The following is a 19,047-nucleotide window of genomic DNA, read 5'->3' as shown; positions in this document are numbered from 1 at the left end:
ACTACGGTAATCTCACAGCGAGCCGCATATTGTGTTTGCTCTTTATCACCTCTTGGGAAATTATAAATATGCAGCATCCTTAAGACTCATTAATTTAAGTAACGTCACAGTTGCCAAGTAACAGCCTCTCCGTGTGACTGATGCTCCTCAAGGTTTGTTAGACCTGTTAACGTCTTGTAAAAACATATCCCTACGAAACAAAATTATAAAAAAAAAAAAGCAGCATAGCAAGCTGCTCCCGCAAATCTTCATAATTGCCTAAAATCTAGAAGGCATGCGTGACTTACAAGTGAACCATGAGATGAGTGTTTTCCTTAAGTAATAAAATTTAGTTTTACAGCAGAAAGAAAAAATTAATTATATACATATATAAAAATATTATTTCTAGGATTATATCGTCCCAACACTCAATGAATCTTAGGCTTCGTTCACATCAGCATCGGGACTCCGTTCATGGGTTCCGTCTGACCTTTCCGTCAGGGGAACCCATGAACAGAAACAAGCGGAAACCATAGGTTGCCGTTTGTATCGCCATTGATTTCAATGGTGACGGATCCGGTTCAAATGGTTTCCGTTTGTCACCAGTGTTTAAGGGTTCCGTGGTTTTGACGGAAGCAATGCCGTAGTCGACTGCGCTATTCATTTAGTCAAAACGACGGTACCCTTAAACAACGGTGACAAACGGAAACCATTTGAACCAGATCCGTCACCATTGAAATAAATTGTGATGCAAATGGAAATCTTTGGTTTCCGTTTGTATTCCGGTCATGGGTTCCCCTGACGGAAAGCTCCAACGGAACCCATGACCGGAGTCCCAATGCAGATGTGAACGAAGCCCTAAAAGGTTTTATAAGAGTTAGAAAAAAAATCTTTGTTTCAGCAGCATGAATTTCTGCAAGCCTCATTCAGATGAGTGGACAGTCGCAGAATTGTGTGCAACAAATCTGCCGTGTGTGAATACGCCCTAATAAGTTACGGTAATTCTATCAGCTGCTGGGGCTCATTAACCAGTATCAGAATTTCTTTTTTGTCTTACCAGTTTCTGGAATAGGTGTCCAACAGTTGTTTTGTTATCCCATTCTTGAACACAGGGGCAGAGGTTGTCATAGAAGTCCTTGTGGATCTCATAGATATCCTGGACCTTGTAAAATATGGCATCTATTTGCTGCAATGTTAGAACTGGCTGTGAGGTTGTGGCAGTGGCTTTCAGTGGCTTCATTGGCTGTAAAAGAAAAAAAACAGTAAATTTGTATCAGTGGAGATGAGATATTTACATCAGCCTCATCATACATCATATTCACATCAGCAGCATGCCCTAAAATCCATACACTCACACGCATTGTGCCGTACATTTGTTGCGGATTCTGAACAGAAAAAGGAGGATGAAAACCACATTATGAAAAGTATCGAAATATATTGTGCATCTATCGGCCAGTTGAAATGTCAGGTCTATGGCCAGCTTGAGAATTAAGGGGTTGTCTGAGATTTGAGAAAAAAAAACGGGTCCACATTTTACAGAGACTTGAATGCGCTGAAATACCAGCAAGAGGAAAGAGTGGCACGATTATAGATATATTTATAGAGTTTCTATATGTTTTACTACTTTCACACAATAAAACATTTACATATTTTTTATTTTTTTTAAAATCAATGTTTTTGGGTCGCCTTATTCTGAAAGCCATAACTTTTTTGCTTTTCCGTCTATGGAGCTGTGAGGAGGCTTGTTTTTTGCAGGGCGAGCGGTCGTTTTTATTGGTACCATTTTGGGGTACTTACGACTTTTTGAGAAAACGTTATTTTTTGGAAGACAAAGGAATTTTACTATAAATATGAAGAACCTTGGAGGCACCAGCATCCGGGACATGTCCTACAGCCGGACTCACTGGCATAGTATTTAGATTTTTATTAAACAGCGTTCACTGTGCGTTATAACTGACATGTTAACTTTATTCTGCGGGTCAGTACGATTCTGGGGATACCAAATTTATATAGTTTTTTTTTATTTTTTGTACAATAAGATTACTTATTTTGTAAAACAAAAAACATTTTTGTCGCCATGCTCCAAGAACCATAACTTTTTAATTGTTTTCGTCCACGTAGCTGTATGATGGCTTGTTTTTTGCGAGACTAACTGTAGTTTTTATTTGATACATGCGACTGTTGGATCACTTTTTATTCCAATTTTTGTAAAGCAAAGTGACCAAAAAAACAGCAATTAGTTCACCGCGCGAGATAAATAATCTTTTTATCGTTTAGCCTGTTACGGACGAGTGGCGATACTCATTCTGTATAGTTTACTTTTTTTTTCCCAATAGCAAAGGACATGATAAGGGAAAAAGGGTGATTTTTTTTATTTTATTACTTGAAACTTATTTTTTTCAAATTTTTTTCTTCAGCCCCACTAGGGGACTTGAAGGTCCAACTGTGATTGCTATTCTAATACATTGCACTACCTATGTAGTGCAATGCATTTGAACAGTCACTAACAGGAAGCCTATTAGGCTCCGCCTACGTGAAGAGCATAATAGGCTTCCGTACCTGTCAGACCAGGAAACCATTGTTAGGTCTGCGGTTGCTATCGTGGGGATGCCGATCAGCTACAAACCCCTTAGATGCCGCAGTCGCTATTGACCACGGCATCTAAGGGATTAATGGCAGGGTACGGAGCTAGATGCGGCCCCTGCTGATACAGCGGCATGTCAGCTGTAACATACTTCAGCTTCTGAGCCCGTGCCATATTCTTGTTTTAAGTATACGACTCTTTGCGGGAAGCACTAGCTTACTATGGCGTATACTTATGACAAACGTCGGGAAGGGTTTTAAGGGGTTTTCCCAGCATAGAATGTGATGACATATCACTAGGATATGCCATCACTTACTAAGGCCTTGTTCACATCTGTGTTGTAAGCGCAATATGAGGCCTCCGTCGCTGATCTGGCCGATGTTACCGGCATGCTGCGCTATGGTTTCCGGTAAAACCATGGACATCCAGACGGAACCTATTAAAGTCAATGGACTCTGTCGACTGCCAGTGGTATCTGTGGTGCCATGGAACCATTGTTTCCGATTATCCCTTGTTCTGCTCCGAGCAGAACAGAAACCCCCGACGTTGGTGTGAACATAGGCTAATCGGTGGGGGTCCGAACATAATCTACAAAATGAAGTAGCAGCTGGTGGTGTGTGTCACAAACTCTACTCAAGATGAGGCATTAGAATGACTAAAAATGACTATAATAAGCGATCGGACGTGCCAAGCGTAACAATTCTACACTCACGAACAAATTCTAATGATATTAGAGGAGGTGAGCGCATAACAATATACATTTCCATAACAGCCTTCTTATGCTGCATAAAATGAGAAGTCACAATGACATCGTATTCCATCTAAAAAACAAACCTATATTATTCCATGTATGTAAGAAACTGGCAATGACAACACAACACACTTCACTTTGAACCTTACACTTTGAGCGTTGGGTAGGATATAATGGCTTTGCGTCCAACTGTGATAAGTGCCAGTAATTCTTAGCTCTTCCCACAGTTATCTTATCCCCTGATGTTGAAGAAAAACCCAATACAACAAACAGAGAAGTATGTCAGAGAGACTGTTCAGCAGCAGTTGTTGAAGTATAGTTATATAATTATGTAACCGTCCTTTACGTAGATAACCATGCGCCTTCTTCAGGCTGAACACACAACTTTAATGTAGCCTTTAATGTAACCTTCAAGTAAAACACAGGGACTGTATCGGTCCTATCTTTATAGCTTTGGATCTACTTCTGTGGTTGGATAGAGAAAAAAAACAAAAACAGCACCATTATCTGCATGTGTGAATTGTGTCTTAGGCCTCATGCACACTACTGTACTTTTTGCGGACCCATTCTTTTCCATGGCCCCATGCACACGACCTTGATTAACACGGATTGGGGCCGCAATTCCGGATTGCAGAAACTCAGGACATGTCATTTTACAGTCCGGATTTCCGGATTCACCAATACTGGTGAATTTTTGTGGATCCACGAGTCCGGATGACACAAGGATGCACAACAAGTGTTTTTGCGGTCCAACAGACCCATGGTTTTGCAGACCGCAAAACCAATACGGTCATGAGGCCTATGTTCTTTTAAAGAGCTTATTCAGGATGCCCCAGATATGACATTAGTGGATAATGCAAACCACAGGTTTTATTTCTGTTTTTATTTATAAACTACAACAGTTTTGTTTATCTAAACAGAACCTATGAGGTTGTAATTGTATGCGCCGTTATAGTTTTTTTTCCATTTGTGCAAAATCTTGGCAAACCAATAGGCGTTACACAAAATTTCAGTAAAAACACTGCGGTTTTGGTAAAACGGCACAACTAAAAAAACGCTTACATTATTCATCTGTAGCTTTTCTAACATAGATGACATGCCGACATGGCCCCACGTGACTGAGTACTTGCTTCATGTGCTGTTCGTGTCGGCGTTTTATCAAGCGCATGTCTACAAGGGGCTGTCACACTGCCTATTGCTGGAATCCCCGAGCAGAGCATCAGCTAGCGCTTTGCTCAGAACTCCAGAACTGTTACCGGCATTTGGTCAGTGACGTCAGGGGTTTCCTATAGTTGGAGTTCCCAAGCTGAGCATCAGCTGATGCTCTGCCCGTGGACGCCAGCACTGCTGCCAACGTCACTGTCACTGTGCATATATGGTTTCCAAGAAAATACATAGATGGCCTATTGTTAGAATAGGCCATCAATGTGTGATCGATGAGGGTCAGACCACGGAACATCCACTGATCAGCAGGACAAATCGTCGCCTTCAATGTTCATCTTGGCTTGTCTGGTACTGTGGCTGAGCTCTATTCAAGTAAATGGGGATGAGCTGCAGTACTAGGCGCAGGCCCACAAGAGCCGCTGTCTCTGGGTTGGGACCCCCACCTTCCAAAGGCAGAGGAGTGAGAAGGAGGTGTAAGGAACACATAATTGCAGGTAAAGCCAATCTGTCTCCATAATAAGCCCTGTTTAACAGAAGCATATTAGGGTAGTTTAGATGGGAGTTTTTCCTGCTGCAAACCCACAGCAAGATTCACAGATTTTTTGCAGATGTTGCTGCAGACTTTTCAAAAATGTCACCCTTTGCAATGCAACTTAAAAAGAATTCACAGAAAACATCAGCAACAACCACTGAAATCTGCAGAATAATTTTTTTATTTCATAAAACCCCATCCACGTGTAGAGTATTGTACTATAAATTGATGACTATATCTTCAGTGTAGAATCCGCAGAGAAAAAAAATGCAACAAATTCGCTGCGTATGAACGTGGCCTTATAGGGACAGGTCCGCTGTACTATTAGCCCAAACAGCACAGAAAAAAAATAGAGAGTGTTCGGTAAGTAGCACCTTACACAGAAAACTGCGGACACAGTCAGAATCTGCTGTATTCATGATGGAAGCCCCATTGACTGACGGGCAACATGCGTCTTGCTTCATGAGGGGGTGTGAGGAGGCTAGGTGAGTGCACCTCATAAACAGAGCAAACTCATAACTATAAGGGTATGTTCACACGCACTATTTACGGACGTAATTCAGGCGTTTTACGCCTGGAATTACGGCCGAAAATACTGCTTGAACGCGTCGGCAAACATCTGCCCATTCATTTGAATGGGTTTTACTAAGTACTGTGCAGACGGTCATTTTCTTTACGCGCCGCTGTCAGAAGACGGCGCGTAAAAAAGATGCCCGCGTCAAAGAAGTGCATGTCACTTCTTTGGATGTAATTGGAGCCGTATTCCATTGACTCCATAGAAAAACTGTTCCAATTACGTCCGTAATGGACGCTGCGAAAAACGCCTGCACATGCCATTACGTCGGAAATTCAGGAACTGTTTTCGCCTGCAAACAGCTCCGTAACTTCAGGCGTATCGGACGTGTACGTGTGAACATACCCCAAGTCGGCTGTATTCTGTGTGTGCTGTGTAAAATATTTTTGTGTGTCATTTGGGCTAATAGTACGGTGGACCTGTCTGCTCTTAAATAGGGCAGCATATTATGGTGACAGATACGCTGTAATGAAGGAGACTACCACATGGATGTGTGATATGGCTGTGTGCATGAAGTCTTATATTTCCAGGTAACAGAAGTGGTAATAGGTGAGTAAAGGCCCTATTACCACGGGCCAATGATCGGGCAAACGAGTGTTCATAGGAATGCTTGTTATCGATCATTGCCCTGTTTAAACAGGGCAACGATGAGCCGATGAACGAACAAACAAATGCTCATTCATCAGCTGATCTGCTAATTTATGCAGCAACAACCCCTCAATAACAGAGTGTACCGGTAACGTTTTTCAACTTTACATATGCTATTTCAACTAGACAAAAGACTAATATTCCCAATGTATTCCTCTTACCAATATCCTATGCTTTGACTCACGTCTATCCCTCTGCTTTGTCCGCTATTACTTGAGCGCACCACGCTAAATTTCCAAGTGGAATCCGTATCGAACTGTAACCGAAGCTGGATACTGATTCTAGGGAGAACAGATGCATCTCAGGAGGCACGCAGTGAGGCCTTATTTACACGAACGTGTTTTACGTCCGCGATACGCGTGTGAAAATCACGCGCGTCGCACTTACCTATATTAGTCAATGGGGCCGTTCAGACAGTCCGTGATTTTCACGCAGCGTATGTCCGCTGCGTAAAACTCACGACATGTCCTATACTTTCCCGTTTTTCGCGCATCACGCACCCATTGAAGTCAATGGGTGCGTGAAAATCACACGCAGCACACGGAAGCCCTTCCGTGATTCGCGCAACAGTAGATAAAGAAATGAAGGAAAAAATAAAAGCACTTCCTTCATTTCTTTTTCTAAACATCAAAACCGCGTGTCATAAGGATTGGCATATGCGTGAAAATCACGCAGCCACCCACCATTCACTGATGACACACGCAACTGCAACGCACGCAAAACTGAGTTTTTTTGCGAGCGCAAAACGCACACTTTCGTGTGAATAAGGCCTAAGTGTGCGTGCTCCTGAAGCCGTCTGCCGTGAGCCGAGAATAGCAGCCAATTAACATTCTTGTATATTGCAAGATCCAAAGGAGAAATTATTGTTAGACCAGTGGAGATACATTTATTATATATCATTGATGGGGTCAGTAGCTGGAGAAAAAAAAAAGTACTTATTACTAGGGATCTTGCTTTTGCGCCACTGTGCCTTTCCTCTACGTTGCTCTAGCGAAGGAGTTGGCAAAGCAACGTTGAGGACAGACAGAGGCAGGCGCTTCTGAAAGATGAATGAATAAGCTGCCGAGCGTGTTCACGAGCAGACGCGCACGCAGGCACGTAAACTAAGGGAACTGCTCCATGAACAGTTCCCTTGGGCGGTCACTTTCTGCTTGTGACGTGAACGATGTACACAGACAGACATGCCAGAATTCACATCTATGGCTGGAAATAGAACATGGACGATGACTCAGGACAGAAGAAAGGTAGAGAAACTATTTAGTTAGCTTTTGAACGGTCTTTTCAATTCTGATTCAGCTAGGTTTTGTTATTTTTTGGTCAAACTTTAGAGGTACACTTTAACCCAGGGGTCTCAAGCACGCGGCCCGCGGGCCACATGCGGCCCCTGGGGCTGTCATCTGCGGCCCGCGGGACACAGAGCCGCTAGTATCGGCTCTGCTCCGAGACTCTGGAATTCCCTGACATCGCTGTCCACATATGAACAGAGATGTCTGGGGCTTCCCCAGAGCCGGAGTCCCGAGCAGAGCGCTGGTGTCGGCTCTGCTCCGAGACTCTGTGGAATTCCCTGACATCGCTGCCCATATATGGACAGTGTGTCAGGGTCTTGCCCGGAGCAGAGCGCTGGTGTCGGCTCTGCTCCTGGACTCTGTGGAATTCCCTGACATCGCTGTCCACATATGAACAGCGATGTCTGGGGCTTCCCCAGAGCCGGAGTCCCGAGCAGAGCGCTGGTGTCGGCTCTGCTCCGGGACTCTGTGGAATTCCCTGACATCGCTGCCCATATATGGACAGTGTGTCAGGGTCTTCCCCAGAGCGGAGTCCCGGGCAGAGCGCTATTATCGGCTCTGCTCCGGGACTCTGGGGAAGCCTCTGACATCGCTGTCCATACATCGACAATGATGTCAGGGGCTTCCCCAGAGCAGGAGTCCCAGTGATGTCAGGAGCACAGCTGGAGTCCCAGGAAGAGCCTACTAGCGCTCTGCCTGGGACTCCAGATCTGGGCAAGCCCCTGACATCACTGGGGCAGCCTCTACAGAGGGCACTGGGGCAGCCTCTACAGAGGGGACTGGGGCAGCCTCTACAGAGGGCACTGTGGCAGCCTCTACAGAGGGCACTGTGGCAGCCTCTACAGAGGGCACTGTGGCAGCCTCTACAGAGGGCACTGTGGCAGCCTCTACAGAGGGCACTGTGGCAGCCTCTACAGAGGGCACTGTGGCGTTATCTACAAGTGGGTGTGTGACAGTATCTGAAGAGGACACTCGCATTATCTAGGGGTGTGTTGCATTATCTACAGCGGGCACTGTGGCCTCATCTACAGCGGGCACTGTGGCCTCATCTACAGCGGGCACTGTGGCCTCATCTACAGCGGGCACTGTGGCCTCATCTACAGCGGGCACTGTGGCCTCATCTACAGCGGGCACTGTGGCCTCATCTACAGCGGGCACTGTGGCCTCATCTACAGCGGGCACTGTGGCCTCATCTACAGCGGGCACTGTGGCCTCATCTACAGCGGGCACTGTGGCCTCATCTACAGCGGGCACTGTGGCCTCATCTACAGCGGGCACTGTGGCCTCATCTACAGCGGGCACTGTGGCCTCATCTACAGCGGGCACTGTGGCCTCATCTACAGCGGGCACTGTGGCCTCATCTACAGCAGGCACTGTGGCCTCATCTACAGCGGGCACTGTGGCCTCATCTACAGCGGGCACTGTGGCCTCATCTACAGCGGGCACTGTGGCCTCATCTACAGCGGGCACTGTGGCCTCATCTACAGCGGGCACTGTGGCCTCATCTACAGCGGGCACTGTGGCCTCATCTACAGCGGGCACTGTGGCCTCATCTACAGCGGGCACTGTGGCCTCATCTACAGCGGGCACTGTGGCCTCATCTACAGCGGGCACTGTGGCCTCATCTACAGCGGGCACTGTGGCCTCATCTACAGCGGGCACTGTGGCCTCATCTACAGCGGGCACTGTGGCCTCATCTACAGAGGGCACTGTGGCCTCATCTACAGAGGGCACTGTGGCCTCATCTAGGGGTGTGTTGCATTATCCACAGAGGGCACTGCGGCAGCATCCACAGAGGGAACTGCGGCAGCATCCACAGAGGGAACTGCGGCAGCATCCACAGAGGGAACTGCGGCAGCATCCACAGAGGGAACTGCGGCAGCATCCACAGAGGGAACTGCGGCAGCATCCACAGAGGGAACTGCGGCAGCATCCACAGAGGGAACTGCGGCAGCATCCACAGAGGGAACTGCGGCAGCATCCACAGAGGGAACTGCGGCAGCATCCACAGAGGGCACTGCGGCACTATCTAAAAAGGGGCTGCCCAATCTTGACATGTGTGCTAACTGAGCCGCCGGACTGCATTTAGCGACACTTAAACTGGAAAGCTGGATTGTTGAAATAAGCACGTGGAGAAATATCTCAAATTTTAAACCTAGCGCTATTATTATAGTAATGTAGTATTATTATTCTATTAATATAGTGTTATAGTAGTTCAAATAACTAATTGATTAACAATAATTTTGTATTGTATCAAATTTGAAAGTAATGCGGCCCGTCCACTTCCCATTTTTTCTATATGCGGCCCACTTACCCGGCCGAGTTTGAGACCCCTGCTTTAACCCCTTAGTGACCAGCCTATTGTGAGACTTAATGACCAAGTTATTTTTTAAGTTTTTCCATCGTCTCGTTCCAAGAGCTATAACTTTTTTTTTTTGCGTCGACATAGCTGTATAAGCTCTTGTTTTTTGCGGGACAAGTTGTATTTTTTAACAGCACCATTTTGTGGTACACATAAAATATTGATTAACTTTTATACATTTTTTTTTGGGGGGGGGGAATAAAAAGAGCCAGCAATTTCACCACACTTTTTTGCGTCCTAAATTTACGCCGTTTACTGTGTGGTATATAGAACACAATAACTTTATTCAGCGGGTTGTTACGATTGCAACAATACAAAATTTACATGGATTTTGTATGTTTTACTACTTTTACACTGTAAAACATTGTTTTTGTGCCTGCAAATTTCAAGAGCCGTAACTTTATTTTTACGCCGATGCAGCTGTATGAGGGCTTTTATTTTGCGGGACGACTTGTAGTTTTTATTGGTACTATTTTGGAGTAGTTACGACTTTTTGATCACATTTTTTTTAAGCCAGGATTCACAGAAAACAGCAATGTTTGCATTGTTTATTTTATTTTATTTTTTTACGGCGTTCACTGTGCAGATTAAATAATGTAATAACCATGGTTCGGGTCGTGACGGACGCAGCGATACCAAATATCTGTAACTTTTTTACTTTTGTTTTTTGTAATAAAGTGTTTTATAAGGGGAAGAAGTCGTTTTTTCATTTTTTTTCACTTTTCTTTTTTATTAAACTACTTTTTAAACTTTTTTTTTACTAGACTTCACTATGCGATCGTCCGATCGCTTTTATAATACACAGCAATACTTTTGTATTGCAGTATATTCGTGCCGGTCTGTGTAAAACGGACAGGCATCTGCTAGGCCATGCCTCTGGCCTTTATTAGGCACCCCGGCTGCCATAGAAGACACCGGCACTCTGCGATCACACGCAGGATGCCGGTCGGGTGAGAGAGGGAGCTCCCTCCCTCTCTCCAAAGCCACTCAGATGTGGCGCTCGTTATTGAGCGCCGTATCTGAGGGGTTAAACTGGCGAGATCGATACGGATATTGATCTCACCCGTTCAAGAAGGGCTGCTCCCAGCCCTCCGCTAGCGAAGGTAGCTGAGAGCAGGAAGATTTAACGACTCCCTGCCATTTATTTATTCAGATTCAGAGCCGTAAAAAAGGCATATGCATCGGTGGAATAAAGGCCATTAGTGGCCGACGTGGAAAGGCGTATTTTGCGGTCACTAACGGGCTAAACCTTAATGACCAAGAGATATAACTTTTTTTATTTTTCCATCGACATAGCTGTATAAGGACTTGTTTTTTGTGAGAGAAGTTGTATTTTTTAATAGCACCATTTTGGGGCACTTATAATTTATTACGTTTTATTAACTTTTTTGGTGGGGTAATAGGAAAAACACCTGAAATATTTCGTCACTCTTTTGTATCTTAAATTTACTCAGTTTACAGTGTGTTATAAATAACATAATAAATGTATTCAGCGGGTTGTTAAAATTGCAGCGATACCAAATGTATCTAGTATTTTTTTTTTATGTTTTACTACTTTTACACAGTAAACACACCTTTTTTCTTCTAAACTATTTGTTTTTGTGTCTCCATATTTCAAGAGCCATAACTTTTTTATTTTTCCGCTGATGCAGTTGTATGAGGGCTTCTATTTTGCGGGACTTGTAGTTTTTATTGGTAGCATTTTGGAGTAGATACGACTCTTTGATCACTTTTATAAAAAAAAATTTTAAGCCAAGTTTCACAGAAAACAGCAATGTTTGCATTGTTTTTTATTTTATTTTTTACGGCGTTCACTGTGCGGGTTAAATAATGTAATAACCATGGTTGGGGTCGTTACGGACGTGGCAATACCAAAATGTGTGTAACTTTTTTACCTTTGTTTGTTTTTTTTGTAATAATAAAGTATCTTGGAAGCGGAAAAAGTGGGTTTTTATTTTTATTTTTTACTTGGGACTTTTATTAAACTTTTCTTAACTTTTTTTTTTTAGTCCCACTAGGGGACTTCACTATGCAATCTTTTATTATCAAGAAATTTTTATTGAAATTTCAACATAACATATTACAGTATAAGTTTTACATATTGAACTAGTTCTGAACAGCATGAGATCCAAAAATATATGTCCGTTAAAATGAGGCAAAAAGAGGGGAAGGAAAGAAAGGGAAATGGAAGTTAAAGGAACAGTGTCATCACAATTTTTTTTTTCATATGTTAAAGATGTTAGTGCTTTATTAAAAACGTTTATATTTATTTGTGTGTTTGTGTTTTACTTTTCTTATTTTTACACTTTTTCTTCCCTATGGGGGCTGCCATTTTTTGTTCCATTTCTGTATGTGTCGATTAACGACACATACAGACATGGAATACAGCAGCCACAGTCCCATAGGGACTGCGAACGGGTCCCGTCCCATCCACTTCTGTGTACGCCGTCTGTGTGGGAACTGCGCATGCGCCGCTCCCACACAGTCCAATTTGAAATTGGCGCCGTCCGGCGCCATTTTCCTGTGGACCGGAAGTCGCGGCCGGACAGTAAGATTATTACTTCCGGTCGCGGCTTCCGGACTTGTGCACTTGGACCAGCGGCAGCAGACGGAGCGGACGGGCCGGAGGGAGCCGCGGCGGCAGGAGCAGGTAAGAGATTTCAATGTATGTTCGTGTTTGTGTACGTTTACTACTGTATGTAAACCTACTACACTGTGTGTTAGCTCAAAAAATGGCGACACACAGTGTAGGAGGTTAGACCGTTCAAACCCCTCGTTTATCCCGGCACTAGCCAGGATAAAGGTGGGGGGGGGTGCTGAGAGCTCACTAGAGCGAGGGCTTTTTACCCAATTTTGCAATGCTGCAATTTTGGGAATAGCTCCATCTAGTGACCAGCAATGGGAAATATTATAAATTAGAATCTAATTTATAATATTTCCTGACTCGTGAAAAAAATAAAAAAAATTTGAACAATGTTTAATCACCTACACACTAAATGTTTAATTAAAAAAAAACAAAAAACATGTTTTTCTGGCAACACATTCCCTTTAAGCTATCGTAGGTACATGATCTCTACAGTCAACAAAACAATGTATCCATGGGTTCCAAAGACTAGAAAAGAAAACATATCTATTACTCCTGAGGTAAAATAAACGTTCATAAACACAAATGGTTAGATATCATCTTTATCACCTCATTACAAGATAGAGAGGTGGAGGATTTCCAAGCTTTGGCGATCAAAGGTTTAGTGGGGAGAAATACATGGCATACCAAACGTCTACAATGGGAAGATCCTCTATTCCCAAAGAGAGCCTGGCCAAAACTGGATCTTTAGTGACGTTAATACCCAAAAGCAATGAGAGAAGTTGAAACACATCATCCCACAATGTCAATATAAGGGGGTATCTCCAAAAAATATGGTAAAGGGAACCCGGTTGGCCACATCCTCACCAGCATAGATCGGACGAATGGGGGTAAATTCTAGCTAACTTGGAAGGTGTATAATTTATGGTACACTTCCAATAAATTCATGCAAAGGGAGGACTTCATAGTCCACTTAATTGCCACAGTCCATTGCTTAATGGTAAAAATCCTTCTCCCAATTCAGAAAATGGGCCCGCTTAGTAATCTCCACGTCTCGGTTGAAGCACTATGCAATCTTTTGATCTCTTTTATAACACACTGCAAAACTTCTGTATTGCAGTGTATTATTGCCTGTCAGTGTAAAACCGACAGGCATCTGTTAGGCCATGCCAGACGCATTTAATACAGGCAGACCTGGGAGCCGTTGTTAGGCCCCCATAGAAACCATCGGCAACTCGCGATTGCATCGGTGGGGTGAGAGAGGAAGCCTCCCTCTAAAACCCCTCAGATGCGGCTGTCGCTATTAAGCGCCGTGTCTGAGGGGTTTATCATGATCGGAGATCACAGCTAGTGGTCTCCAATCGATGCCCTGAAGCCCGAGGCTGTTCGCAACCAGCCCACCCGATGCGGGATAACTTCTTATGAAGTGCCGACGTGAAAAGGCGGCACTTCAGAAGCACTACCTCGAACTGCCGACTTAAAAAGATTTTACGCGGGTTAAAAATTATCGTCGTCGGCAGCACATGAGGACGAGTGATCCTAGTAACGAGTGGTCGTCCCTATACATATCCAACTATTGCTTCGTGTGAAAGGAACAAACTAGCACCGATCAACGAGCTGTCACATCGGGCCGTGTAATAGGACCCTAATATTTCACAATGTGTACATACAATGGCACAAGGCATAGCTGCACAACAGAAGCTTTGCAGCCAACACTATATAAAGGAAACGTAACAGAGGTTTCTGTCAAATGGTCTGAAGAGAACGATTGTTCCTCTGCACTTCCACATTTTGTGTGTGCAGAATTAGAATTGAATTAACATTAATGCAAATCTAACAGGAGGCGTATGCTCGTCCAAACTACACAAAGCACAGAGGTGTGAACCATACCCAACGTTCGCTTAGTTGAGGCTGGAGCTAGACCTATACTTTTGTTTTGTAGTGAGCGATAAATCGCTGTCCATAGGAATACATTGAGTAGCTTGAAAAACTCTTGAAAATCGCTCCAGACAAAAGCTATGCTAGTGTTTTTTTTCTGCTACATGCTGGGATTTCAGGGCTACACACTTGACTGGAGTGATTTTGAAGAGATTTTACAGGAGTTTCCAGCCAATAAAAATTGGTGGCCTATCCGGAGGATAGGCCATCGATTGCTTATGGGTCGGGGTCCGACTCCAGTGACCCCCGATCAGCTGTTTAGAAGGGGTCGCAGCACTCGTACGAGTGCTGCTTCCCCTTCATTTCTTCTTGCTCACTGTGAATCTTCAACACGCACTTAGTGGCGATTCACAGGTATTGCAGCTTTTTCTCCCATTCACTTCAACTGGAAAAAAGGCTGCAATACCTGTGTATCGGCGTTAAATGCGTGTCGACGACTCACAGTGAGCAAGAAGAAATGACAATTATTTTTTAATGGCTGGAAAACCCATTTAAAGCTACTCAATGCATTTCTAGGAACATTGATTTATCATTCACTGCAGAAAAAAAGTCTGTCTAGCCCCACCCTCAGGTATTGTGATACAGGTAAATGCGTCATACCACTTTTAAGCTGATGATATTCAAATTTTCCTCTCTGGATAGCAGAGAGGTCACACCAGGACCAGAGTGTCCATCAGTAAGATTCTCCTCCTGCTTTCTAAAACTCAACATGGAGAAATCTGACTTCATCTTTCCCCCCATCTCACTAAACCCCCTTACCAAAACGATCAATCAGTTAACGGCTCAACACTTTCCCCAGTCTCAAGTCTGCTGCTTGCTAACCTTTAATTCTGCCCTGTCTTTTAAACCACACAATCCAAGCCCTAACCGCCTCTCCTATTGCCTCAAACTCAAAAACATTTCTTAAACCCACTCTTTCCTCAACCTTGAGTGAACAAAAATGCTAGCACTTGCCCTTATCTCCCACCCAGACTACTGCAACATCCTTCTCTGTGGCCTTCCATCTTATAATCTACCACTCTTAACTCTGCTGCCCAGTCAATCTACCCATCCCCTCTGCCAATCCCTTCACTCGCTACCCATTTCCCAGAAAATTCAGTTCAAAATATTAACAATGACATACAAGGCCGTCCACAAACTCTGCTCTAATCTCCCGATTTGTCTCCACGTGTAATCTCCGGTCCTCACAAGACCACCTTCTTTTCTCTCCTCGTCTGCTCCTCACATCAACGTCTCCAAGATTTCTCCCATCCATCCCCCGTATTCTAGATCTCTCTACTCCTAACACATCAGAAGCCCTCTCATCATGAAAACCTTCAAAAGGCAACCTGAAAACCCACCTCTTCAGAAAAGTTTACAGCCTGCTGCCACTACTAGACCAGATGAACAGCTTCTATCCTCACCTACAGTCTCTTTCCTCCTTCCCTTGTAGATTGTAAGCCCTTGTGGGAAGGGTCCTCTCTCCCTCTGTATCAGTCTCATTCATTAATCCCCTCGGCAACATCTGAGCAGGCTCAAAGGCTTAGCCCACTAAATGCTCAGCGAAAGTAGGTAGTAACATACAGCCGACCCCTCACTGTGAAAGCAGAGTTCAGAGATAACTTGGATCCTGGCCGTTTAACCACTTAGTTGCCGCAGTCAATAGCGACCGTAGAATCCAAGCCGTTAGAAATAGAGGGACGCCCCCTCCGATAGCCCATTGGCACCCTGCAACTCGATTGCACAGTGCTGATGAAGGCCCCCAGGTCCTCCAGCTTTGTGTTCCGATTAGTTCCTGTCATAAGTATTGAACGCTTGCTTGTTTGTCGGCTGATCACGGCCCTGTTTACACAGGGCAGCAATAGTGAAAAATCGTTGCTATGAGCCATGTTTGCCCAATCATTGGTTTGTGTAAAAGGGCCTTAAGTGTTCAATTTCCCTGCAGCGCCACCACAAGGGAAATAAGGCAAAACATAGTGCACATTCAAAACAATGGGTTGTCAGAGTAATGCAGGACAGGACAGGTTTTACGGAGCAATTGGCTAGATTAATCTCTATAATCTAGCCTAGAGATGAGGATCCTGAACAGACCCGCTGCAATAACTCAGAATTCCCTAATAGACTGCATGAAAATGTTATTTTTGTTATTTTAACTAGACAACTCCTTTAATGAAGCCCACATAAGACATCCATTACAAGTGTCACATATATAAATAGAGGTCTGTTGCAGAGTTTTGAAATGAGCACTTTCATGTGCTGCTTTTCTACTTTCATAGGAAAGTTTAACTTCAACCGTAATAAAAAAAATAAAACGCAACCTTAAAGAGAACCTTTCACCTCCCCATACATGTGCAGATGAGTGCAGCATGTAATGGGGAGGACTGCACAAACCCTGGGGCACTTTACATTTTTATTCTACCTCACACCGCTATTTAGATATCGGTGCAGTTATATTTGGCGCCCGATATTTAAATAACCCCCTGAACAGTCAACGGGGCGTGTACTGTCAAGGGGGCGTGTACTGTCAAGGGGGCGTGTTACTATGGCTGTGACACTGTCCAATCAGATATGGACAGTGCCACAGTATGAGAGAGTGTGCGATTGCAGTCTTTTCACCCGAACAGGCAAGGGGACGTGCCAGTGTTACGGACAGTGTAAGAGCTGTGGAGAGGAGAGCACGCATGCACGCTCTCATCTCTTCAGCTCTAGTGAGAGATCAGTCTTGTACTTTGTCTGACGAACTGGTAAGGGGGCGTGTCACTGCTACGAACAGTGTAAGATCTATGGAGTGCTTACACTGTAGGTAGCAGTGACACGCCCCCTTGCCAGTTTGGCAGACAATACAAGACTGATCTCTCACAAGAGCAGAAGAGATGAGAGCGCGCTCTCCCCTCCACAGCTCTGTCCGTAGCACTGACACGCCCCCTTGCCTGTTCGGGTGAAAAGACTGCAATCGCACACACTCTGATGCTGTGGCACTGTCCATATCTGATTGGACAGTGTCACAGCCATAGTAACACGCCCCCTTGACAGTACACGCCCCGTTGACTGTTCAGGGGGTTAAATACCGTGCGCCAAATATAACGGCACCGATAGCTAAAGAACGGTGGGAGGTAGAAAAAAAAAAAGTGCCCCAGGGTTTGTGCAGCCCTCCCAATTACATGCTGCACTCAGATGCACATGCATGGGGAGGTGAGAGGTTCCATTTAACAATAGGTTCTGCTCAAATCATAAACAAACTAACGTTCCTGTAGGTTTTTATGGGATACAATGATCGGTTTATTAATTTTGGATTCTGTTATTGTTATATGGATTAGGAGAGCTCCTAAAGATGACCATACACAGAGAAAAGTTGGCCAATCTTGCTGATCAAAGCAGGATCGGACGATCTAATGTGACGAGGTCTCCAGACACTCCCATAATTGTAGATGTCGGGGGGAAAGAAGGATCGGGCATGCGTGATTTCAACATTCCCGCTTCGTTGTTCCTGCATAAGAAAAACTGTTGCAACAGTGGTCTGGCAGTGGCTTTTTGCCCTCAATGAAATAAAAATGCATTCTCGGCACGGTTCCCTTTTTTTTTCACATATCAACCTGATTGCATACATTTGTAAAAAGCCCACAGTATAGGTCATCAGTATATGAACGGAGGAAGCCGGAACAGCTGATGACCTGTTGAGAGGTTATCAGTATGAAAACCCACCCCATGCCCAGGCCACCCCTTCAATGCTTTTCTGCCCACCCCACGTGAATGAATGGAATAATGGCACAGTCCCCATGCCAGAAGCCCATTAAATTACGTGAGGTCTTTCATGTACCATCCATGTACACTGGCTGCTTCTAAAGTTCAGGGAGGGACATTTAAAACTACAATAGGGTATATGTAATATGTCTGAAATAAAGAAACACATTGAATGTTCACATTTACTAATAATTTTGCTGTTAAAATAAGGCCTTGTGAGAAGATTGCAGGGCCCAAAGTTGTGAAGCAGTGTCTGTTTAAATACTTCTTTATCTAGAAGGCTGCATGGCTGCCCTACATGCAGGGGCTAAGCTATAGGGAGTGCAGAGGTAACAGTCACACCCAAGCCCTACTGCATGAGGGGGCCCAAAGGCCCCTCCTCCACATACAGTCACCAGCCTTATAAATGGCACATGAAAGTTGGAGGGCCCTTTTGCTTGTTTTTTTATTGGGGCCCAGGAGCTTCAAGTCACACCACTGCCTATATAACTAGAGGCTTAGTGTCTCAGATATGTAAGCAAACACCAATGCTCAACTGCTTCCACAGGCCCAAGTGGTAAAATTCAAAGGGGCTGTCCAGTATGTGGGCATTTTTCAACAAGGCCGGGAACTCTGCAATGACCATGAATTCACAGGAATGTAACATCAGTTACTCACATCATCTATTAACTGCATTACATTGAGGCATCATCCATAGTATTATAATGTCTGGAGCAGCCACTAGCTGATGTGGTCACGTTATTTAATTTACTCTGGATGCAATGTCCATTTATACACAGTTGAATCACATTATTAAGACCACCAGCAAATATCCAGAATAACCGCCGTGTGCAACACTGGCAGCAGCTAGACGGGCTGGGAGTTACTCAAGGTGCTGGTAGGTTGTCTCAGGTATCTGGAGCCATGCTGACTGCAGTACATCCAA

General features: G+C 44.4%; 1 protein-coding gene across 7 annotated transcripts in view; it reads right to left on the bottom strand.

Annotated features, from left to right (window-relative positions):
• ABR (ABR activator of RhoGEF and GTPase) overlaps positions 1 to 19,047 on the bottom strand; it is a 400,130-nt gene that overhangs the window by 133,998 nt on the left and 247,085 nt on the right. For all 7 annotated transcript variants that reach the window (XM_075854349.1, XM_075854352.1, XM_075854350.1 and 4 more), the window contains one exon: positions 1,037 to 1,222. In XM_075854349.1, coding sequence (XP_075710464.1) covers positions 1,037 to 1,222 — 186 coding nt within the window. The remainder of the gene's footprint in view (positions 1 to 1,036; positions 1,223 to 19,047) is intronic.

Source organism: Rhinoderma darwinii, chromosome 2 (assembly GCF_050947455.1).
Source record: "Rhinoderma darwinii isolate aRhiDar2 chromosome 2, aRhiDar2.hap1, whole genome shotgun sequence".
Classification (NCBI taxonomy): Eukaryota; Metazoa; Chordata; class Amphibia; order Anura; family Rhinodermatidae; genus Rhinoderma; species Rhinoderma darwinii.
The sequence above is the reverse complement of the archived record's forward strand: the minus strand, read 5'-3'. Positions and strand labels throughout refer to the sequence as shown.